Raw genomic sequence first — 26,403 nt, 5'->3', positions numbered from 1 at the left:
TAAATCACAGACACTGTCACCAGCAAAGCACCCCCACACCATCACACCTCCTCCTCCATGCTTCATGGTGGGAACTACACATGCAGAGATAATCCGTTCACCTACACTGTGTCTCACAAAGACACAGCGGTTGGAACCAGAAATCTCCAATTTGGACTCCAGACCAAAGGACACATTTCCACCGGTCTAATGTCCATTCCTCGTGTTTCTTGGCCCAAGCAAGTCTCTTCTTCTTATTGGTGTCCTTTAGTAGTAGTTTCTTTGCAGCAATTTGACCATGAAGGCCTGATTCACACAGTCTCCTCTGAACAGTTGATATTGAGATGTGTGTTACTTGAACTCTATGAAACATTTATTTGGGCTGCAATTTCAAAGGCTGGTAACTCTAATGAACTTATCCTCTGCAACAGAGGTAACTCTGGGTCTTCCTTTCCTGTGGCGGTCCTCATGAGAGCCAGTTTCATCATAGCGCTTGATGTTTTTTGTGATTGCACTTGAAGACACTTTCAAAGTTCTTGAAATGTTCCGTATTGACTGACCTTCATGTCTTAAAGTAATGATGTACTGTCATTTCTCTTTGCTTATTTGAGCTGTTCCCATAATATGGACTTGGTCTTTTACCAAATAGGGCTATCTTCTGTATACCCCCCCCCCCACAACACAACTGATTGGCTCGAAAGCATTAAGGTAAGAAATTCCACAAAACTTTTAACAAGGCACACCTATTAATTGGAATGCATTCCAGGTGACTACCTCATGAATATGGTTGAGAGAATACAAATAGTGTGCAAAGCTGTCATTAAGGCAAAGGGTGGATACTTTGAACAATCTCAAATATAAAATATATTTTGATTTGTTTAACACTTTTTTGATTACTACATGATTCCATATGTGTTATTTCATAGTTTTGATGTCTTCACTATTATTCTACAATGTAAAACATTTTAAAAATAAAGAAAAACCCTGGAATGAGTAGGCGTGTCCAAACTTTTGACTGGTACTGTATGTAAAACTTTGACATTTGACATTTTAGTCATTTAGCATATGCTCTTATCCAGAGCGACTGACTGTTAAGTGCATTCATCTTAAGAAAACTAGGTGAGACAACCACATATCACAGTCAAATATACAGGATACGATCATTCCATTCCAGCAAAACAATGGATATATAGCATTTTGCAAAAAAACTTATTTTCATACTCATCTAAAACCTATGAATTATAAAATCTGAGAACAGTAATATTTTACTTACACATTAAGGTACCCGTAAGCAATCATTTCTAATGAAAAAACACAAATGTGAAAAAATGGTGGATATAGAGTTTTGAAAATAAAAAAATGTGTGAACCCAGACCTCTCTGACCAGTTTCGACTGAAATTGTTCAACATGAACTGCACTAGCTATCTTAGTTAATTCCTAGCTTGGTAGCTAGTTGATAGCTAGCTAGCTTGATTAAACAGTTCTGGCTATTTTAATTTGTGCTAATTTGTCTAAATGGATCCTTAAACAATAACCAAACGGTTGGATAAACCAATAATTTCTGAAATCACAACGTTATGTAGCATATGACTATAGCCCTATTCGCACGGGACTTGCATTACTATAGAATGTCGGTTATGTAAAAAACAGTAGGTTATTCTGCCTGGAATTTTTACTCACCCCATGTCATCTGCTACATTACATTGTGATTTCACAAATTATTTGCTTATCCAACCGTTTCGTTATTGTATAAGGATCGATTTAGACAAAATGCTGGCTGTATAATTTAGCTAGCTAGACCAAATGAAAATGGCCAGCACTGTTTGATCAAGCAAGCTAGCAAAGAGCTAACTCAGCTAGCAACAAACTTGCTAGCTAGTGCAGCTCATGTTGAACAGGGGTGCCCCCTCAGTTGGAATTGGTCAAAGAGGGGTCTGGGTTCACTTAAAAAAGTTAATTTATTGACTTCCAAACCATGTACCTTCACTGACAGATGAAGAGGAACTTGAAACAGGACTGTGTGTAAGTTGTGTAGTGTAACTGCAGCCTAAGGATGCATAAAAGAGATGCACCCAGGGCCGGCCTTTACATTTAAACGAGATTTGGTTGGGGCCCTATGGAAGATTTTTGCAGTTTTAAAGATAATTTCCTGCAATTCTTCACAGTTTGCCATGACTTACGACATGTTAATGATATCTGAGTAAGCGTGACTAAAAAAATCAATGAGGGCCCCCTAGAGGTCAGGGCACCTGGGCACGTGCCCTGCGTGAACGATTGGTATTCTGCCATGATTACTACAAGTTTAGACAGCTGGCTAGACAAACTTACCAATATCAAAATTGTTAGCTGGCATGGATAATTGACTGGAATATGTTCCGGAATTCCTCCGATGGCATTGAGGAGTACACCACATCAGTCAATGGCTTCATCAATAAGTGCATCGATGACGTCGTCCCCACAGTGACTGTACGTACATAACCCAACCAGAAGCCATGGATTACAGGCAACATCCGCACTGAGCTAAAGGGTAGAGCTGCCACTTTCAAGGAGCGGGACTCTAACCCGGAAGCTTATAAGAAATCCCGCTATGCCCTCCGACGAACCATCAAACAGGCAAAGAGTCAATACAGGACTAAAATCGAATCGTACTATACTGGTTCCAATGCTCGCCGGATGTGGCAGGGCTTGCAAACTATTACAGACTACAAAGGGAAGCACAGCCGTGAGCTGCCCAGTGACACGAGCCTACCAGAAGAGCTAAATTACTTCTATGCTCGCTTTGAGGCAAGTAACACTGAAACATAGATGAGAGCATCAGCTGTTCCGGACGACTGTGTGATCACGCTCTCCGTAGCCGATGTGAGTAAGACCTTTAAACAGGTCAACATTCACAAGGCCGCAGGGCCAGACGGATTACCAGGACGTGTACTCCGAGCATGCGCTGACCAACTGGCAAGTGTCTTCATTGACATTTTCAACCTCTCCCTGTCTGAGTCTATAATACCAACATGTTTCAAGCAGACCACCATAATCCCTGTGCCCAAGAACACTAAGGTAACCTGCCTAAATGACTACCGACATGTAGCACTCATGTCTGTAGCCATGAAGTGCTTTGAAAGGCTGGTCATGGCTCACATCAACACCATTATCGCAGAAACCCTAGACCCACTCCAATTTGCATACTGCCCCAACAGATCCACAGATGATGCAATCTCTATTGCGCTCCACACTGCCCTTTCACATCTGGACAAAAGGAACACCTAAGTGAGAATGCTTTTCATTGACTACAGCTCAGTGTTCAACACCATAGTGCCCTCAAAGCTCATCACTAAGCTAAGGACCCTGGGACTAAACACCTCCCTCTGCAACTGGATCCTGGACTTCCTGACGGGCCGCCCCCAGCTGGTAAGGGTAGGTAACAACACATCCGTCACGCTGATCCTCAACACGAGGGCCCCTCAGGGGTGCGTGCTCAGTCCCCTCCTGTACTCCCTGTTCACTCATGACTGCATGGCCAGGCACGTCTCCAAAACCATCATTAAGTTTGCAGATGACGAGACAGCCTATAGGGAGGAAGTCACGAGACCTGGCCGTGTGGTGCCAGGACAACAACCTCTCCCTCAATGTGATCAAGACAAAGGAGATGATTGTGGACTACAGGAAAAAGTAGAGGACCGAGCACGCCCCCATTCTCATCGACGGGGCTGTAGTGGAGCAGGTTGAGAGCGTCAAGTTCCTTGGTGTCCACATCACCAACAAACTAACATGGTCTAAGCACACCAAGACAGTCGTGAAGAGGGCACGACAAAACCTATTCCCCCCAAGAAGACTGAAAAGATATGGCATGGGTCCTCAGATCCTCAAAAGGTTCTACAGCTGCATCATCAAGAGCATCCTGACTGGTTGCATCACCGCCTGGTATGGCAACTGCTCGGCCTGAGACCGCAAGGCACTACAGAAGGTAGTGCATATGGCCCAGTACATCACTGGGGCCAAGCTTCCTGCCATCCAGGCCCTCTGTACCAGGCTGTGTCAGAGGAAGGTCCTAAAAATTGACTCCAGCCACCCTAGTCATAGACTGTTCTCTCTGCTACCACACGGTAAGCGTCCCGGAGTGCTAAGTCTAGTTTCAAGAGGCTTCTAAACAGCTTCTACCCCCAAGCCATAAGACTCCTGAACATCTAATCAAATAGCTACCCAGACTATTTGCATTACAGGTCTACACCTGTTTTATTCGGCGCATGTGACAAATACGATTTGATTTGAGTAACTACCAGTGACTGACATAAGAGAACTGCTGATGCACAACCAAATTTCCAACATGCACCTTGTGTATTCTACTATTCTAACGCCAAACAGTAAATTGAGACTGGGGGGGGGGGTACTGACCTCGAACCAAGTAGGCCTGTGGGTGGGGTTACAAATGGCCGTACTCAGCTTTCTACTCTGGTTCAGTCTCCATTGCTGCCCACGAAGAAAAACGAAAAGGACGGCACAGAATAGCCAGGCTAACTCCTCCAGCCAGGCTAACTCCTCCAGCCAGGCTAACACCTCCAGCCAGGCTAACTCCTCCAGCCAGGCTAACTCCTCCAGCCAGGCTAACTCCTCCAGCCAGGCTAACTCCTCCAGCCAGGCTAACACCTCCAGCCAGGCTAACTCCTCCAGCCAGGCTAACTCCTCCAGCCAGGCTAACTCCTCCAGCCAGGCTAACTCCTCCAGCCAGGCTAACACCTCCAGCCAGGCTAACACCTCCAGCCAGGCTAACTCCTCTAGCCAGGCTAACTCCTCCAGCCAGGCTAACTCCTCCAGCCAGGCTAACTCCTCCAGCCAGGCTAACACCTCCAGCCAGGCTAACTCCTCTAGCCAGGCTAACTCCTCCAGCCAGGCTAACTCCTCCAGCCAGGCTAACACCTCCAGCCAGGCTAACTCCTCCAGCCAGGCTAACTCCTCCAGCCAGGCTAACACCTCCAGCCAGGCTAACTCCTCCAGCCAGGCTAACACCTCCAGCCAGGCTAACTCCTCCAGCCAGGCTAACTCCTCCAGCCAGGCTAACTCCTCCATAGCTAAAAATGCCAGTCATCGAGGTTCACAATGTCGCTGTCGAATTGCGTCATCGGTTGAAGTCTTAAAGTCTCTAGACCTTTTTCTTGCAAATTAAACCTTGTCCTGTTTCAAGTTCTACGGCAAATAGAAAACAAACAAGAACCAACAAGGCTAGTTTGTGCTGGTTCCGGCACGGTTTGGTTATTCTAATGCAATTTCTTATGCCTGGGGCTGGCCCTGGATGCACCAGAAGATGCATAGAGAAACGTACACTCAAATTGCAGCGCACCAACGACTTTCTTCGCTAAACGTAGATATGAAGCTTTCCACTGGGAATACTGGTCTTGCAGATTATTCATTCCCCAGAGGTGCAGTGGGTCATCATATCCCCCGTATTGTATTGGATGTCACAAACTGTTACAAATCCCCAGGTGCATTGTGGGTCACTCACCTGCTCTCCAGGGCCACATTGCTGCCCAGGACCCAGTTGTCCTGCAGCTGGACACATTCCGCTGTGCTCTGCAACTCAGCCGCCAGGCCAGCCGAGGGGGGTGGGCTCGGGCTCCGCTGATTGGCCAGCGAGCCGCGGCTCAACGACGTAATGGACGGGTGCTGTTTGTGGTGAGTGGGCGGAGCTGGTGGTAGAGGAGGCTGGCCTTGTTGACTGGACAGTTGGTCTCCTGTTGAAAGGGAAAAAGAAAGGAGATTAAGCACATAATGATAACACCTGAATGTAAAACTAAAACCTTGTACTCAGCAAAGTATAATACAGCTGCCTGGCATTGCATTGTATTGTTATTATCTTGTGGGGGAGCTGCCTGCAATAGCCTGGTGATTGTGTTCTGTATAAAGCCGTGGCCATCTGACAGACAAAGAAAAAGTAAATACAACCTAAAAGTGCACATCAAATGCATGAGGTGCCATCACAACATGAAATAAGAGCTTTTTATGGAGACACACATTTATAATTGTAGCAAACACAAAATGGCTGAAGGTTTGGTGCTCTTTAAACCAGAAAGTCATTTAGAGAGGCAGCTGTTTCTTTTGGGGTGCTTAACAGGATGTTTCACATTTGATTACAGCTCGGGAAGACTCTCAAATAACTAATGACCAGAACATCCATTAGAGCGCTCAGAGAACAGCTTTTCCAATTTCACACAAAGCTGTGTAATTGGCCCACGGAATGACACGCCGTGATTATCCATCCATCGTCGCCTTTAAGAGGTAAAACCTACAAAGCTGACATTTCTGATTTGCTCCAGTAAATTCCAAATGGAGTTGGGTTTTTTTCAGGGCTAGGGCAATCTTTGAGATGATTGACAAAGTCAGTACTTTTCTTGATCTATGTCTGCATTAACAGTATGATTTTACATTTACATTTACGTCATTTAGCAGACGCTCTTATCCAGAGCGACTTACAAATTGGTGCATTCACCTTATAGCCAGTGGGATTACCACTTTACAATCTTTTGGGGGGGGGGGGGGGGGGGGGTGTTGGGTAAGGGGGGGGGGGGGGGGTAGAAGGATTACTTTATCCTATCCCAGGTATTCCTTAAAGAGGTGGGGTTTCAAATGTCTCCGGAAGGTGGTGAGTGACTCCGCTGTCCTGGCGTCGTGAGGGAGCTTGTTCCACCATTGGGGTGCCAGAGCAGCGAACAGTTTTGACTGGGCTGAGCGGGAACTGTGCTTCCGCAGAGGTAGGGGGGCCAGCAGGCCAGAGGTGGATGAACACAATGCCCTTGTTTGGGTGTAGGGACTGATCAGAGCCTGAAGGTATGGAGGTGCCGTTTCCCTCACAGCTCTGTAGGCAAGCACCATGGTCTTGTAGCAGATGCGAGCTTCAACTGGAAGCCAGTGGAGTGTGCGGAGGAGCGGGGTGACGTGAGAGAACTAGGAAGGTTGAACCACAGACGGGCTGCGGTATTCTGGATGAGTTGTAGGGGTTTAATGGCACAGGCAGGGAGCCCAGCCAACAGCGAGTTGCAGTAATCCAGACGGGAGATGACAAGTGCCTGGATTAGAACCTGTGCCGCTTCCTGTGTAAGGCAGGGCCGTACTCTCCGATTGTTGTAGAGCATGAACCTACAGGATCGGGTCACCGCCTTGATGTTAGCGGTGAACGAAAGTGTGTTGTCCAGGGTCACGCCAAGGCTCTTTGCACTCTGGGAGGAGGACACAACGGAGTTGTCAACCGTGATGGCGAGATCATGGAACGGGCAGTCCTTCCCCGGGAGGAAGAGCAGCTCCGTCTTGCCGAGGTTCAGCTTGAGGTGGTGATCCGTCATCCACACTGATATGTCTGCCAGACATGCAGAGATGTAAACAGGGGGAGTTGAACTTAGATGTTAGAACAATGCTTGGTCGCATGCTGGATGTTCTAATGGTCAGCTTTTAGACTCATAATGGTTTCTACTTGTTATTTTGCTGATTCCAGCCCTGCAGAAAGACCCCAAAACATTATGACAAATTATGGCCAGCAACATGGACTGTGCTAAAATAATGACCAGAGTGAAATGGCTATGCAAATGTTGTCCTTGTCGGTGTGCATTTGCCTCACTGCGCCCGTCGACATAATGCAAACCTTCAGCGGCTGATAAATGAGCCCTATGTTGCGTCCGCAAGGCTGAGGAAATGCACGCAAATTATTCAGAAATAATTTTGTACAGGAATTATTTATCAGCTGTAGAATTCATTATGGACTCGGGGCCTCTGGGAAGGGCAGGCAACAGTTGATGTGACAGTGTCCTATTCCAGGGTTATAACCTATGTAGATATTGCTATAATACCATGCATACACAGCCACATTTTAGTTATATGAACAAAGCCAAACTTTTAATGTAAAAGTAAATCAATGAAATGCCAGTAGCTGTTCCGTTGTTTAGATGGGTAATAGCATTGTTAAAATACATCAATAATGTTAGAAGTTTCAGGAGGGTACACAATAGTGATGGGGTGGGGGGAAATCTATAGTTACACTCTGTGATAATATTTTGGATGATATTATATCAATACTTTCACTCCAAATATCGATTTGTACACTGAGCAAAAATATTAACGCAACATGCAACAATTTCAAAGATTCTATTCCGTTTCAGTTCATATAAGGAAAGCAGTCAATTGAAATAAATTAAATATGCCCTAATCTATGGATTTCACATGACTGGGAATACAGATATGCATCGGTTGGTCACAGATACCTTTAAAAAAATAAAAGGTAAGGGCGTGGATCAGAAAACCAGTCAGTATCTGGTGTGACCACCATTTGCCTCATACAGCACGACGCAAAGAGTTGATCAGCCTGTTGATACTGACTCATTTAGGCACGGTATCTCTGTGCACTCAAATTGCAATCGATAAAATGCAATTGTTTTCGTTGTCCGTAGCTTATGCCTGCCCATACCATAACCCCACCGCCACCATGGGGCACGCAGATGAGCTTCCCTGAGATGGTTTCTGACAGTTTGTACAGAAATTCTGCAGTTGTGCAAACCCACATTTTCATCAGCTGTCTGGGTGGCTCGTCTCAGACCATCCCACAGGTGAAGAAGCCAGATGTGGAGGTCCTGGGCTGGCGTGGTTACACGTGGTCTGCGCTTGTGAGGCCAGTTGGACGTACTGCCAAATTCTCTAAAACGACGTTGGTAGAGAAATTAACATTACATTCACTGGCAACAGCTCTGGTGGACATTTCTGCGATCAGCATGCCAACTGCACACTCCCTCAAAACTTGAGACATCTGTGGCATTGTGTTGTGTGACAAAACTGCACATTTTAGAGTGGCCTTTTATTGTCCCCAGCATAAGGTGCACCTGTGTAATGATCATGCGATTTAATCAGCTTCTTGATATGCCACACCTGTCAGGTGGATGGATTATCTTGGCAAGGAGAAATGCTCACTAAGAGGGATGTAAACAAATTTGTGCACTCAATGAGATAAATAAGCTTTTTGTGCATATGGAACATTTCTGGGATCTTTTATTTCAGCTCATGAAACATGGGACCAACACTTTACATGTTCCATTTATATTTTTGATCAGTATATATAGGTAGCGTTCGAGCTAGTAGCGCTAGTCGGTTGTACCTGTTCCAAAACGCTGGTAGTTTTCATCCTAGCTTGTTCTCCATCTTCTTTTTATATAGTGAGCCAACATGTTTTCAGAACTTTTATTTCCATGACTGATCAAAAATGCTCTGTCTTGTCTCTCTGCAGCAGACCTATAGTGAGCAATATGTTTGCAACATTCAATCAAAATAAAAAGTATGGAATCGCAATACATATAGTAGGGTGTTCAATCAAAAACACCTCCCTTGACCATTGGCCAAAATAACTAATTGTGTAGATAATCCTATAGGAAAATCAATGGTCCAAACCGCATGTCTCTATCATAATCCGTTCAAAACTTATTGGAGTTTTTTGGCTTGTAGGATGGTGAAAGTTAGGGCGACTAAATCAATGGAGGCCAGAGAAAAAAAGGGGTCAAAAATCTGTAAAATAGCATTGTGTCTAAAATGTAAATGTCAGTTAGACTGGATGCTGTGCGAGAATTAATGGCAACAGGCTTACCATTGAACTCATCTTTCATATCAAATCCAGAGGGAAAAAAACAATATAAAGGTAAGACAGATCGACAGTTCGCCAGAGTTTTTTTTCTCTCAAGATTCTATTTGAATCGGTGGCAAAACTGTGGCAACAATATCTATTGCCACTAGTGGCAAACAGTTCACCAGAAGCAGTTTCTGGTGAACACATGATATCCAAGACCAGCAACCGTTGACGGCCAGTCAGTGGGAGAAGAAAAATCTGTTGGAAATTAGAAACTAAGCTAGCTCTAACTCTAGCTAGCTACCTAACGAAGTTGTCCATTGAGTGTCTAACTTATTAAATTATACTTCCTAATAAACTTTGAAAATGTGTTAGCTAATTGATTCCTGGCTAGCAATGTCATGTTTTATGGGAGAGAGTGAAACACATTTTGTTGAATATCAGTTTCAATCTGTCAGCACCACTGACTGGCTAGCTAGCTAACATTAGTGGCTAGCGCTTAGCTAGCTGGCAAGCAATTAGCTAGCTAACATGAACTATCATATTTTGAATAATTGATGTGATAGCTTGCTAACTTACTAATGATTTGCTGAAAAACTTTTTTTTGGCTCTCTTTTAGCCAATACCAATAATATGTCACTGTTCAGTAGCATGTTAGCTAGCACAACAGCTAAGGTAGCAATAATATGAGCTAACTTGACATCAAAACTTAACTTTTGCAAATGTATACCCTTCCCCTACCCGTGGTGTTGGAAGAGGCTGCATTGGGAAGAGGATGCATCAACACCCTGGAAAGATGTTCGTGGTGCACTCACAAAACACGTATTTGAGTGATACATTAGTGTATCGTTTTCAAGCTTGATAAGGTAAGCAAATGCATTATTCTCATAAATGTAGCCTATACATTTGTTGCTTTATCATTATGGGGTATCGTGTGTAGATTGATGAGGGGGAAAAAACTATTTAATCAATTTTAGAATAAGACTAGCATTACAAAATGTGGAAAAGATTAGGGGTCTGAATACTTTCTGAAGGCACTAAGTATTTACACACCTTTCATCATCCTTGAAATGTCACTACAACTTGATTGGAGTCCACCTGTGGCCAATTCAATTGTTTGGACATGGTTTAGAAAGAAACACACCTGTAACTATATAAGGTCTGACAGTTATACCATGAAGTCCAAGGAACTGTCCGTAGATCTCAGACATAGAATTGTGATGAGGCACATATCTGGGGAAGGGTATAAAACAATTTCTAGAGGGTTGAATGTTTCCAAGAGCACAGTGGTCTCCATCATTGGGAAATTGAAAAAATATGGAATTACCCAGACTCTGTCTGGAGTTGGCCGTCCGACCAAACTGCGCAACTGGGCAAGAAGGACCTTGGTAAGGGAGGTGACCAAGAACCCAATGACTACTCTGACAGTACTAGAGTTTCTTGGCTGAGATGGGAGAACCTGCCAAAAGGACAACAGTCTCTACCGCACTTCATCTGGGCTTTATGGGAGAGTGACCAGAAGGAAGCCACTCCTGAGAAAAAGGCACATGGCAGCATGTCTGGAGATTGCAAAAAGGCACGTGAAAAACTCTGAGATCATAAGGATTATGTGGCATGATGAGAGAAAAATGTGACTCTTTGGCATGAATGCAAAGTGCTATAAAACCAGGCACAGCTCATCGCCTGTCTAACACCATCCCTACCATGAAGCAAGGTGGTGGCAGCATCATGCTGCAGGGATGCTTTTCAGTGCAAATGACCTTAGACTGGGATGAAGATTTACGTTTGAACAGGACAATGACCCCAAGCATACAGCCAAAGCAAAGCTGGAATGGCTTCAGAACAAGAATGTGAAAGTCCTTGATTGGCCCAGCCAAAGCCCAGACTTGAATCCCATTGAAAATCTGTGGAAAGACTTGAAGATTGCTGTTCACCGCCGCTACCCATCTAATTTAACAGAGCTTGAGAAAATATGCACGGAAGAATGGAAGACAATCCCCAAATCCAGATGTGTAAAGCTGACATAGACATACCCAAGACGACTCAAAGCTGTAATCACCGCCAAAGGTGCTTCTACAAAGAATTGATACTTATATAAATTAGATATTTCTGTACTTCATAGTCAATACATTTGCTAAAATTTCTAAAAACAAGTTTTGACTTTGGGGTATTGTGTGTACCTGGATGAAAAATACAGTGGAGGGAAAAAAGTATTTGATCCCCTGCTGATTTTGAACGTTTGCCCACTGACAAAGACATGATCAGTCTATAATTTTAATGGTAGGTTTACTTGAACAGTGAGAGACAGAATAACAACAAAAAAATCCAGAAAAACGCATGTCAAAAATGTTATAAATTGATTTGCATTTCAATGAGGGAAATAAGTATTTGACCCCTCTGCAAAACATGACTTAGTACTTGGTGGCAAAACCCTTGTTGGCAATCACAGAGGTTAGACGTTTCTTGTAGTTGGCCACCAGGTTTGCACACATCTCAGGAGGGATTTTGTCCCACTCCTCTTTGCAGATCTTCTCCAAGTCATTAAGGTTTCAAGGCTGACGTTTGGTAACTCGAACCTTCAGCTCCCTCCACAGATTTTCTGTGGGATTAAGGTCTGGAGACTGGCTAGGCCACTCCAGGACCTTAATGTGCTTCTTCTTGAGCCACTCCTTTGTTGCCTTGGCCGTGTGTTTTGGGTCATTGTCATGCTGGAATACCCATCCACGGCCCATTTTCAATGCCCTGCCTGAGGGAAGGAGGTTCTCACCCAAGATTTGACGGTACATGGCCCCATCCATTTGCCTTTGATGTGGTGAAGTTGTCCTGTCCCCTTAGCAGAAAAACACACCCAAAGCATAATGTTTCCACCTCCATGTTTGACGGTGGGGATGGTGTTCTTTGGGTCATAGGCAGCATCCCTCCTCCTCCAAACACGGCGAGTTGAGTTGATGCCAAAGAGCTCGGTTCTCATGATCATTGCAACTCCACGAGGTGAGATCTTGCATGGAGCCCCAGGCCGAGGGAGATTGACAGTTATTTTGTGTTTCTTCCATTTGCGAATAATCGCACCAACTGTTGTTACCTTCTCACCAAGCTGCTTGGCGATGGTATTGTAGCCCATCCCAGCCTTGTGTAGGTCTACAATCTTGTCCCTGACATCCTTGGAGAGCTCTTTGGTCTTGGCCGTGGTGGAGAGTTTGGAATCTGATTGATTGATTGCTTCTGTGGACAGGTGTCTTTCATACAGGTAACAAGCTGAGATTAGGTGCACTCCCTTTAAGAGTGTGCTCGTAATCTCAGCTCGTTACCTGTATAAAAGGCACCTGGGAGCCAGAAATCTTTCTGATTGAGAGGGGGTCAAATACTTATTTCCCTCATTAAAATGCAAATCAATTTATAAAATTTTTGACATGCGTTTTTCTGGATTTTTGTTGTTGTTATTCTGTCTCTCACTGTTCAAATAAACCTACCATTAAAATTATAGACTGATCACGTCTTTGTCAGTGGGCAAACGTACAAAACCAGCAGGGGATCAAATACTTTTTTCCCTCACTGTACATTTTATTTAATCAATTTTGAATTCAGGCTGTAACACAACAAAATGTGAAATAAGTCAAGGGGTGTGAATATTTAAATATTTACACGTTTGAGACGCCATCTTTTTTTCACCAATGATCTTGCTTTGGTAATAGATGTTTAATGTCTTGGTGGCAGGACATATGCAGCGGGAATCTCTGCACTTCCTAAACATTCCCTTTTCATTAATGTCTTTGGTGCTGAGACAAAGGTCACTCAACATTTCAATGTTAATTTAATATATAGTGACTGCACATCTCAAGTGGTCTCCACACCTTATCAAGTCCAATGTGAACTGTACCATGACACTGTTAAGCAATCAAACCAATGTGCACCAGTGAGCTTCGTCATTAATTGCCACCCATGCACTAAGGCCTTTCTGATGAGTGTGGTATGAGAGAGTGCCTTGCATATGTGTTCACAGGTGCGTGTGAGAGGATATGCACACGATTGCATGTGTTGAAGTCTGTGAAACAGTCTTGAAGACAGCTTGGCATTCTCTTCCACCAACACACTCAGGGAATTATCCTGGTCTTTTAAGAGTGCGGAGTGCTGGGATGGGGAAGACAGATGAAAAAGCTATGCTTTGAAATCAGATCAAGACCGATGACTCTTCCATAATTTCTCAATGTCAACTTGTTATCGTCTCAGTCAGACGAGATGCTTTAAAGGCCCTTTTTGATTAAATACTGCATGCTGGCTGCTGAAACGACAACCTCATTCAGATCTTAATGGAGCTTGCGATATCTTATCAAACGTTGGGTTTATGAAGCGTCTGTACTTTCGCAAAAATGTGTCTCGAAGCGGATCTCCCTTTGGTGGGTTTTTAATTCTTGTTTTTTAGAAGAATATGTTCCCGCTTATTCATCAGGAACATTTGAAGTCAAGGGTTTTTAAGGTTTTGTTAACATAACATTATTTTCGCAGGGCCATAAAGACGATTACCATTAACCCCTATAAAATCAGTAGAGCTGTTGTTCGATGTCTGATCCATTCTCAACAGCTACACTGAACAAAAATATAAACGCAACATGTAAAGTGTTCGTCCCATGTTCCATGAGCTGAAATATAAGATCCCAAAAATGTTCCATATGCACAAAAAGCTTATTTCTCTCAAATGTTGTGCACCAATTTGTTTACATCCCTGTTAGTGAGCATTTCTCCTTTGCCAAGATAATCCATCCACCTGACAGGTGTGGCATATCAAGAAGCTGATAAAACAGCATGATCATTACACAGGTGCACCTTGTGCTGGGGACAATAAAAGGCCACTCTAAAATGTGCAATTTTGTCACACAACACAATGCCACAGATGTCTCAAGTTTTGAGGGAGTGTGCAATTGGCATGCTGACTGCAGGAATATCCACCAGAGCGATTGCCAGATTATTTCATGTTAATTTCTCTACCATATGCTGCCTCCAATGTTGTTTTTGAATATTTGTCACAATTGCATTTTATTGTTGGCAATTTGAATGCACAGTGATACCATGACGAGATCCGAAGGCCCATTGTCATGCCATTCATCCACCGCCATCACCTCATGTTTCAGCATGATAATGCACAGCCCCATGTCACAAGGATCTGTACACAATTCCTGGAAGCTGAAAATGTCCCAGTTCTTCCATGGCCTGCATACTCACCAGACATGTCACCCTTTAAGCATGTTTGGAATGCTCTGGATCGACGTGTACGACAGCGTGTTCCAGTTCCCACCAAATATCCAGCAATTTCGCACAGCCATTGAAAAGGAATGGGACAACATTCCACAATCGACAGCCTGATCAACTCTATGCGAAGGAGCTGTGTCGTGCTGCATGAGAGAAATGGTGATCACACCAGATACTGACTGGTTTTCTGATCCATGCCCCTACCTTTTCTTTTGAAGGTATCTGTGACCAACAGATGCATATCTGTATTCCCAGTAATGCGAAAACCATAGATTAGGGACTAATGAATGTATTTAAATTGACAGATTTGAACTGTAACACAGTAAAATCTTTGAAATTGTTGCATGTTGCGTTTATATTTTTGTTTAGTATAATAGTCCCTTGGCCACTATTGGGTTTTCTGGGATTTGTTTTGTTCTTTCTCTTTGTCTTGCGATCCCTTGAATATCTGCTTTAAATGGTTCTCAAACATTCCCTCTTCTGAAATATCTATTTTTGATTAGTCCGTTGGTTCTGAATACAGAGCACAATATTTGACACAGAATCAGGACACAATTAAAAGTTGTTTTGCACTAGACAAACCTGAGGACTATAAGCTTGGGCCAGCATGGTAAAAGGCTTTAAAAATTGTCAAAGAACTACAAATGTCTTAAGGCACTTAAGCGTCCATTAAGTGACAGAAGCAACTGATTACGGCTATGAAATGGCATTTACTATGACTATTTTGCCCGTCACCATTATGCAAATTGCAGGATATTATCACCATTCCATTCAAATGAATAAAAGCAGGAAGTCCCATTGTGAAAGTTGAGGGCTTTTAGTATACTATTTTGTAGCTGGTGAATAATTATGAACATCCCCGGACCCCGACCTAGCCAAATCTTTTAACCTTTGACCTAGCCTAGTCTTCAATTTTAGTCACTAGAGGCACTATTGTGTCAATTAAGGTTTTTAAGTGTGTGATCAGGCTATGTGTATTATAATGACCATCTCTGGTTGGATTTTAGCAGTGCTCCGTAGTGGAGGACGCAGCTCTGAGTCATATTGGAGGGCCTGGGGGAGTGCACTGAACCCTGGTGGAATCCAGAACCATTAGAACCAACCACCTTGCCCCAGGTGAGTTTTAGGGATTTCTTTAGCGAAGAGAAGGGTTGGCACTTTCAACTATAAGGGCCTGAGGTTTTGGAGAGCTTCTTTTGAATTCCATCATACTTCCTGCTATACCTTACCCTGTCGAACACACAAGCCCTCTTATTGCCCAGCTTACCATCACATCAAATTACTTTTTTTCCAATTAATTTCACTACAGGAAGTCACAGTGTACCAGCGTTTCAAATATGACATAATTATTGCATAACTATGAATGTATAAAGAAAGAGACTTTATAAATCATCCCAAGATACAGTAGCTGTTGAACTTTCAATAATGGACTAGTTTTCATTGACAAAGCAGGACAATATAACCTTACCACAACTCAGTAGGTTTCTCTTTCTCCCTGACCAAACATGACCAATTACAGATCACCAAAACAAGGATCACTACTTAGCTGTTGCTACTGACATGTATTACAATTGCAAATTATAGTTATTAATAAGTAGCTGGGATAAGCAAGCTGTTCAATGTTGACAGATATATCATTGCCCTAAAAAAGAAAAAAAAAAGAAGAAGATTGTGTTTCATTTTAGCTGATGCAGAAAAAGACAAAGATGATACAGTTCATCCAAATAAGATAACACTGGACTAATACTTTGACTTCCGTTTGCTGGTAAGTAGTCAGTTGATGTGACACGTGATGGACAGGAGAAGAAAAACAACTCTAGGTGTCATTACCCAACCATTAGACCGCCAATTTGTCCTGCCAACATTATGGGTTCAACCAGGTGCTCGATGCACAGGTCTCTTCTTCATTGAGGTGCTGTCATGACCTGAATCGGTAGTGCCATTACTCAGTATAGTTGCCTCGGGTTGTCATGGTGATGGACAGATAGAAGCAGGAAATTAATCGTGGTCGAATCGTGGTCCAGAGTTTGGCACGAGTGGAGGCTGGAAAAGGAGTGGCTCGACAAATTAAAGTGAGCTCCAAATGTATTGGGAGAGGGACACACTCCAGCACTTTGGACTTCAAATGATACAATGACTGAGGTTAAAGTGTAGACTGTCAGCTTTAATTGTCAGCTTTAATTTGAGGGGGTGTTTTCATCCATAAATCGGGTGAACCATTTAGAAATTACAGCACTTTTTGTACATTGTCCACCCATTTTAGGGGACCAAAAGTATTGGGACAAATTAATTTATATATGTGTATTAAAGTAGTCAAAAGTTTAGTATTTGGTTCCATATTCCTAGCACACAATGATTACATCAAGCTTGTGACTCTACAAACTTGTTGGATGCGTTTGCTGCTTGTTTTGGTTGTGTTTCAGATTATTTTGTACCCAATAGAAATTAATGGTAAATAATGTATTCTGTCACTTTTATTGTAAATAAGAATAAAATATGTTTCTAAACACTTCTACATTAATGTGGATGCTAACATGATTACGGATAGTCCTGAATGAATCGTGAATTATAATGAGTGAGAAAGTTAGACGCATAAATATCATACCCCCAAGACATGGTAACCGCTCACCATTACAATAACAGGGGAGGTTAGCATTGTTTTGGGGGGTATGATATTTGTGCGTCTAACTTTCACACTCAACATTATAACGATTCATTGCGGCACTGCCCCCGTTGAACAAATTATATACTGTCCATTTTCTAGGCTTATTTTCCACACCTCCATCAGAGCATTATTTTCTGGTCGCTTCAAAATTACCCATTCAAAAATAAGGTATGTACAGTAGGCCGCCTGTCTGGATTACATGCAGATACAATAATTAATTTCCAAACTGTAAATCACCATCAAAACAATCAGTCATTTCTCTTTTCAAAAAAAGGTTTAGGCAGTGTTCTCCACTTTCTCTTAATTGCGGCAATTCAAACATTTCTGTTGCAGATCATCATTCTACCAAGTCATCCTATAATAATGTGGCCACATATGCTCCCGGTAGGACGAGTTATTCAGAAAATCTTAAGGTGCGCGCTGCCTCCTCTCCAATCCGAGCGGCTTTTCGTTGCGCACCTAACGCTTAAATATAGCCTAAATATTTGTCATTTTACTATTAAAATGTATTACCTTTTTTACTGCATGTGGCATAAACACAACCAGTCGCAATATGTTGATCTGATTAGGCTACTTCAAAAGTGTCCTGTAGGCATGCGCACGTTCGTCCAAAATATAATTCCAGCATCCCCAAAATGGCTTGACATTAACCAGGCTCCCATCCAACCTTTTGAGTAAAGTACATGACGGGTAAAAAAATGGCACGACATCATGGGAAAGTATGCAATTTATTAGGCTAGATGAAATAAGTTATGATGTACTTCACAGGGTGGTGAAAGTGCATGTGATGAGCTTGATGCTCCTTTCAATAAATATTGAGGGTCTTATTCTGGTGACATGATGATCGATGTTTGACTGCTGTTTTGACAAATAAAAATATAATCTCGCACTATTGTCCATAATAATCTCATCATGTAGGCTTTTAAGAATGACACAAGTATTGGTCTTCACAAAATTCGCTGCTTCAGTGTTATGAGATATTTTTGTCAGATGTTACTATGGTATACTGAAGTATAATTACAAGCATTCCATAAGTGTCAAAGGCTTTTATTGACAATTACACTAAGTTTATGCAAAGAGCCAATATTTGCAGTGTTGACCCTTCTTTTTCAAGACCTCTGCAATCCGCCCTGGCATGCTGTCAATTCACTTCTGGGCCACATCCTGACTGATGGCAGCCCATTCTTGCATAATCAATGCTTGGAGTTTGTCAGAATTTGTGGGTTTTTGTTTGTCCACCCGCCTCTTGAGGATCGACCACAAGTTCTCAATGGGAATAAGGTCTGGGGAGTTTCCTGGCCATGGACCCAACATTTCGATGTTTTGTTCACAGAGCCACTCAGTTATCACTTTTGCCTTATGGCAAGGTGCTCCATAATGCTGGAAAAGCCATTGGTCATCAACAAACTGTTCTTGGATGGTTGGGAGAAGTTGCTCTCGGAGGATGTGTTGGTACCATTCTTTATTCATGGCTGTGTTCTTAGGCAAAATTGTGAGTGAGCCCACTCCCTTGGCTGAGAAGCAACCCCACACATGAATGATCTCAGGATGCTTTACTGTTGGCATGACACAGGACTGATGGTAGCGCTCACCTTGTCTTCTCCGGACAAGGTGTTTTCCGGATGCCCCAAACAATCAGAAAGGGGATTCGTCAGAGAAAATGACTTTACCCCAGTCCTCAGCAGTCCAATCCCTGTACCTTTTGCAGAATATCAGTCTGTCCCTGATGTTTTTCCTGGAGAGAAGTAGCTTCTTTGCTGCCCTTCTTGACACCAGGCCATCCTCCAAAAGTCTTCGCCTCACTGTGCGTCCAGATGCACTCACACCTGCCTGCTGCCATTCCTGAGCAAGCTCGGCACTGGTGGTGCTCCGATCCCGCAGCTGAATCAACTTTAGGAGACGGTCCTGGCGCTTGCTGGACTTTCTTGGGCACCCTGACGCCTTCTTCACAACAATTGAACATCTCTCCTTGAAGTTCTTGATGATCCGATAAATGGTTGATTTAGGTGCAATCTTACTAGCAGCAATATCCTTGCCTGTGAAGCCCTTTTTGTGCAAAGCAATGATGACGGCACGTTTCCTTGCAAGTAATTATGGTTAACAGAGGAAGAACAATGATTTTAAGCACTACCCTCCTTTTAAAGCTTCCAGTCTGTTATTCTAACTCAATCAGCATGACAGAGTGATCTCCAGCCTTGTCCTCGTCAACACTCTCACCTGTGTTAACGAGAGAATCACTGACATAATGTCAGCTGGTCCTTTTGTGGCAGGGCTGAAATGCAGTGGAAATGTTTTTTGGGGATTAAGTTCATTTTCATGGCAAAGAGGGACTTTGCAATTAATTGCAATTCATCTGATCACTCTTCATGACATTCTGGAGTATATGCAAATTGTCATCATCAAAACTGAGGCAGCAGACTTTGTGAAAATTAGTATTTGTGTCATTCTCAAAACTTTTGACCACGACTGTACATGCACTGTATCTGCGAGCTGTAGCCTAGAGTGCACATGCCAATACCAGAGTGGGCACATTGGCTATACCCATGCAACATTTTTTGTGACAAAACCATCACCAGGCCTAGAGTTGAAGATGTAATGGAAAACCATTTAACTTGTATTTTTTATTCGGTACATAGGAATTTAACCACAAAAGCTTTTATGTGCACTATGTATGTACATACAGATTTGTATCCACAACAAGTCAATTTGATGGAAACAACACTGATGGGAAAATGCTCATACTGTTTTTATGCAGATTTTAGAATATTCGCATGAAAATCGCCAATTGGATGGATACCTAGCAATACACACCCTAAAGAATGACTCTGCAAGTGTGCTAGTCCAGTGTCACTTTGAATATGCCTGCACATCATGGTTCACCAGCAGCCCCAAACATCTAAAGAATAAGCTACAGATGAGCCAAAACAAGCTTGTAAGAACTGTACTTAAACATGCCAAGCCATAAGAAGAATGGCGCTGGAGGGAATGGCTGCCGTTTTACGGGCTCCTAACCAATTGTGCTATTTTGTGTGTTTTTTCGCGTTGTTTGTAACTTATTTTGTACATAATGTTGATGCTACCATCGCTTATGACCGAAAATAGCTTCTGGATATCAGAACAGCGATTACTCACTTAGAACTGGATAAAGATTTTGTTGCTCCCAGACAAGGCCCAAATCTCTCATTCGCATGAAGAAAATAAGGAAATACAGGGGCGGAGATCAGGGTGCCTTGTGAGAATTCCTCGGCGAGTGGGTTACCCGCCTCTACCATCCTTTCTATTGGCCAACGTGCAATCACTGGAGAATAAACTGGATTAACTCCGTTTGAGACTATCCTACCAACGGGACATTAAAAACGGTAATATCTTATGTTTCACGAGTCGTGGCTGAACGACGACACAGATAATATACAGTTGGCTGGGTTTTCTGTGCATCGGCAGGACAGAACAGCTACGTCCGGTAAGACGAGGGGTGGGGGTGCGTTTCTATTTGTTAATAACAGCTGGTGAGCGATGTCTAATATTAAGGTAGTCTCGAGGTATCGCTCGTCTGAGGTAGAGTACCTCATGATAAGCTGTAGACCACACTATCTACCAAGAGAGTTCTCATCTATATTTTTCATAGCTGTCTATTTACCATCACAAACCGACGCTGGCACTAATAATAATAATATAATATGCCATTTAACAGACGCTTTTATCCAAAGCGACTTACAGTCATGTGTGCATACATTTTTACGTATGGGTGGTCCCGGGGATCGAACCCACTACCCTGGCGTTACAAGCGCCATGCTCTATCAATTGAGCTACAGAGGACCACAAGACCACACTCAACGAGCTGTATAAGGCCATAAGCAAACAAGAAAATGCTCATCCAGAAGTGGCGCTCCTAGTGGCCGGAGACTTTAATGCAGGTAAACTTAAATCCTTTTTACCTAATTTCTACCAGCATGTCACATGTGGAACCAGAGGGAAAAAAACTATAGACCACCTTTACTCCACACAAAGAGACGCTTACAAAGCTCTCCCTTGTCCCCCATTTGGAAAATCTGACCATAATTATATCCTCCTGATTCCTGCTTACAAAACAAAAGCAGGAAGTACCAGTGACTCGCTCAATACGGAAGTGGTCAGATGACATGGATGCTACGCTACAGGATTGTTTTGCTAGCACAGACTGGAATATGTTCCAGGATTCATCCAATGGCATTGAGGAGTATACCACCTCAGTCACCAGCTTCATCAATAAGCGCAACGACGACGTCGTCCCCACAGTGACCATACATGCATATCCCAACCAGAAGCGATGGATTACAGGCAACATCCGCACCGAGCTAAAGGCTAGAGCTGCCGCTTTCAAGGAGCGGGACACTAATCCATACGCTTATAAGAAATCCCGCTATGCCCTCAGACGAACCATCAAAGAGGCAAAGCGTCAATACAGGACTAAGATTGAATCCTACTACACCGGCTCTGATGCTCGTCGGATGTGGCAGGGATTGCAAACTATTCCGGACTACAAAGGGCAACCCAGCCGCGAGCTGCCCAGTGACGAGAACCCTACCAGACGGGCTAAATGCCTTTTATGCTCGCTTCGAGGCAAGCAACACTGAAGCATGCATGAGAGCACCAGTTGTTCCGGACGACTGTGTGATCACACTCTCCGTAGCCGATGTGAGCAAGACCTTTAAACATGTCAACATTCACAAGGCCATGGGGCCAGACGGACTACCAGGATGTGTACTCAGAGCATGTGTGGACCAACTGGCAAGTGTTTTCACTGACATTTTCAACCTCTCCGTGACCGAGTCTGTAATACCTACATGTTTCAAGCAGACCACAATAGTCCCAAGAAAGCGAAGGTAACCTGTCTAAATGACTACAGCCCCGTAGCACTCACGTCAGTAGCCATGAAGTGCTTTGAAAGGCTGGTCATAGCTCACATCAACACCATCATCCTGGAAACCCTAGACCCACTCCAATTTTGAAGAATCTCAAATATAAAATATTTGACTGTTCTCGCTGCTACCGCACGGCAAGCGGTCCAAAAGGCTCCTTAACAGCTTCTATCCCCAAGCCATAAGACTGCTGAACAATTAATCAAATGGCCACCCGGACTATTTGCATTGACCCCCCCCCCCCCCCCACTATTTGCATTTGCACTGCTACTACTCGCTGTTTATTATCTATGCATAGTCATTTTACCCCTACCTACATGTACAAATTACCTTGACTAACCTGTTACCCTGCACACTGACTCGGTACCGGTACCCCCTGTATATAGCCTCATTATTGTTATTTTATTGTGTCATTTATTTATTTATATATATATATATATATATATATATATATATATATATATATATATATATATATATATATATATATATATATATATTTTTTTTACTTTAATTTATTTGGTAAATATTTTCTTAACTCTATATATTTTCTTAACTGTATTGTTGGTTAAGGGCTTGTTAGTAAGCATTTCATGGTAAGGCCATACCTGTTGTATTCGGCACGTGAAAAAAAACATTTTATTTTATTTGATACTGGGTAGGCCTACAAGGTACAGTAGGGAGGGATGTATTTTCTGTTTGTCGAGATTGACATAGTCTATTTATGTTGGTGTTGAAAACGCAAACCATGATATTGAAGCGCCCGAAGTCGATATGCTTTGTTTATTGGTTGTGTTGTGCACAGAACCCTGTTGGTGGGAAATTCGTTGCATATACAGTTTTTTATATGTTAAATATGGTATCAACCTGTTGACAATCTTATTTCCCCCTAGCTGATCATTGTCTGCAGCCGGCTCTGATCGTAGTGTAGGCCTAATGAAACAGGCAGGGAGAGTGAGCTCGTCTATGGTGGTCGGCGAACCCTCAACCTTCTGGCCCGTAGCCTTGCATGGCATCGACTGTGCCACAAAAGCATGCAGAAGTGGAAAAGTCGATATCCACGTTTATAAACACGTGTTATTGTTATTTGTGGTCGTAAAAATTATTTGAGTTATTTCTATGAGAGGGGAGGGTGTGTAAATTTTGTTTTTACTGTTTAAGGGGAGGGTCATGTGAACATATTGTTTAGGTTTGGGAGGAGTTGTATGTTTTTTAATGCCCCCCACCCCCCCCCCCCCCCCCCCTTTTTAATGCCCCGCCGGAATATACCTCAAATGAACCCAACAAATTGATCAACAATGGTATAGGTGCAATCGCTATCTACAGACAATGCTTCACTGAAAATCCTGAGACAAGTATTCTAAAGACTCTGCTTTTGATTAAAATAGATAAATGACAGCTATGACATTGAAACATAATCTGACAGCGTTACAGATGGATACAGGAGAGGAACTTTTCTTGAACCAGTGCTTCCCGAAAGATGATACCCCACTGTCCAGTATAATTCGCAGTTGTATTGTGACATTGTAGTGGCTAAGGGAAGGTTTACAAGGCCAAGGCTATAAATTGATATCCTACTGTTACAGTGCTGTTGGACAGGGACCAGGGCATACTAGAAGAATTCCAAGCCTAGGAAATGGCTCTTCCAGGGGAGGCAGTTCTTATCCACGATATTCATCTTCTCCCCCACATTCATACACCTCTACCCATAAGCACACAGGCTCACACACAAAGGCACACACACACACACACACCAAAAGACTCCCTGAACCAACCAGTTTGGCTTTCATTATGTTTTCCAATCTTCCTTCATACCAACTCTCTCCCTATCCCTCTCTCAGCATCCCATGTACAGCAACCTGTGTACCCTCTAACGCTCCAGCCTGCACAAACAGCACTATGATATGGACCCAGGCTCCATGCGGAGCACACTGGCAGAGTCTTGAACATTGCATATGCTTGGGGCTGGAAACAAAATAAGACCGTGTTGATTTGCTGCGGCAACAGAGCCAACTCCTACTGTTCAATATAATGAATAGAACCTTCTCGGTTGAAGCATACGATCAAAGCTATGCATTATTTGGGGATTATATAGATCGTTAAAACATTTATAAATTGCATGTTTGTATGCTTCATAGTATAGGAAGACTTAGTTCACCGCTTCATTAAGTGGGCCTAGCCACTTACATATGAATAATATTTTTAAATCTGGGCACGCAACTAGAATTTTTCAAATACATTTCCCATCGTTATCAATGCATGGTTTATGCATCAGTCAGATAAGTGTGTGTGTGTGTGTGTGTGTGTGTGTGTGTGTGTGTGTGTGTGTGTGTGTGTGTGTGTGTGTGTCTCAACTTTGCATTCAGCCATTTGTCTTCAATACTTAGTCCAGCACACAATACACTCACAATGAAACCACCATCCACTTTGTGAATCCCTTCCGTGGCAGTAGGCTTTAGTACCGGTAAGTTTTATGCTGCTGTGTAACAGCCTTCGATTCTGAAGATCCCTTTCCTTTCATGTCAGACCTTCCCACACGTTGGGTACGACTGGTAACTCAACTTACTGTCCTTCAACATGTGTCTAATGCAGCTTTAACTTACAACAGCAGACAGGCAGCCTTGATTCACTGAAGACAATATCAGCCCAGGCCTCATCTGTCATGTATCAGACCAAATCTAACATTTCACTTTGTTTGGCATCCATTGATTTTTCACCTCAATGTTTTCGCCAAGAGGCATCCCACTCACACATATAAGCCCTCCAGTAGATTCTGGAGAATTGTGGAAACAGCATAGGTTGTAGACAGATGTTTTTCCTCATGTAATGGGGAGGTTTCACTGGAGTCTAGGTAATATTAAATATGTGCTTAAAATATGATTTCATAATTTATCAGTTGAGTATAATGACTAATATGTATATAAATGTATATAAAAATATGATACAGTAAATATTTTCAATTAAACACCTAATGATACTGGATCACTAGAAGAGCAGTAGTTTAGAACTGTTCTATAGGATTTGGTCAATCGTCTATCCATGTGCTTCATGTATTGCATGGATAACATATCTAATTTGAAAATGGTCACATTTCCCCAGCCCCCATCTACCACAAAGTGTCAGGAAATTACATATTGTGCCTTTAAACAGCTTTTCTAGGAATGAATACAGCTAGAAGTGACTCTCAGCAGTATGGACAGTGCCTGCTGGTGCAGTAAAACCTATGTGTGGGTGGTAGGAGAGTGCTAACAGAATGGGTATAACGAGAATGATAAACAGATAAGCAAGTGGGCTGAAAAACACTGCATATTATGTCCATGGCCTCCATACACTTATTGAGCGTATATGTAGACGCCTCTATTATCTACCTTTTCTGTCTTTTTTGTTGTTGTTGAAAAATTTGATCAAATCTGGCCCTATGCAGCATTATTCTCCACAACACCATTAGCTATAAATCATACTGGTAGAAATATATTAGGATTTTAGCAAGCCATCATGGCCTTGCCACCTCTCCCATTTCTCATCCTGGTGCATCTCAAATTGCATATCAAGCTCTGACCTGCTGATAATATAAATGGAGTCTTTTGAATTTGCCATGAGTGTCAAGAAAGGGAGGGAGTATTTTGCAGGCCACAACCTACTCAGAACAATTCACTGCAGAACAAAAAGTACAACAGCATTTATTTTACCATTCATCTCACTTCATTTTTCTATCATTATACATAAAGTGTAAATTATTTATTTTAAACCATATTTGCAATTCAAGACACTTTGCTTGTCCTTCACCTGCACTAATCTTGTTTGCTTTCTCCAATTAGATAAGGAAATCATATAATTAACACGTGCTATTTCAAGTCAGCTATTACAATCTGCCCCAAGCACTCTTCCTGTTTTACCAAACGCTAGCAGTGGGAGGTGAAGCTTGGGACATGTGGTCCCTGACGTGTTCCTTAACACTGAAATACAAGACTCATCTGAATCTTGCTTATTAGGATATGAAATACATTATGAAAAGTGAGGAAAGTGAGGA

General features: G+C 42.7%; 1 protein-coding gene across 1 annotated transcript in view; it reads right to left on the bottom strand.

The window, feature by feature from the left end:
- Positions 1-26,403, bottom strand: part of LOC311105077 (teneurin-3-like) — a 157,448-nt gene that overhangs the window by 90,227 nt on the left and 40,818 nt on the right. Inside the window, exon 3 of the mRNA XM_084147073.1 lies at positions 5,475-5,703. Within this exon, the coding sequence (XP_084003199.1) occupies positions 5,475-5,703 (229 nt within the window). The remainder of the gene's footprint in view (positions 1-5,474; positions 5,704-26,403) is intronic.

Source organism: Coregonus lavaretus (genome assembly GCF_964263955.1).
Source record: "Coregonus lavaretus genome assembly, chromosome: 29".
Taxonomy (NCBI): Eukaryota; Metazoa; Chordata; class Actinopteri; order Salmoniformes; family Salmonidae; genus Coregonus; species Coregonus lavaretus.
This window is presented reverse-complemented; position numbering and strand designations above follow the sequence as displayed.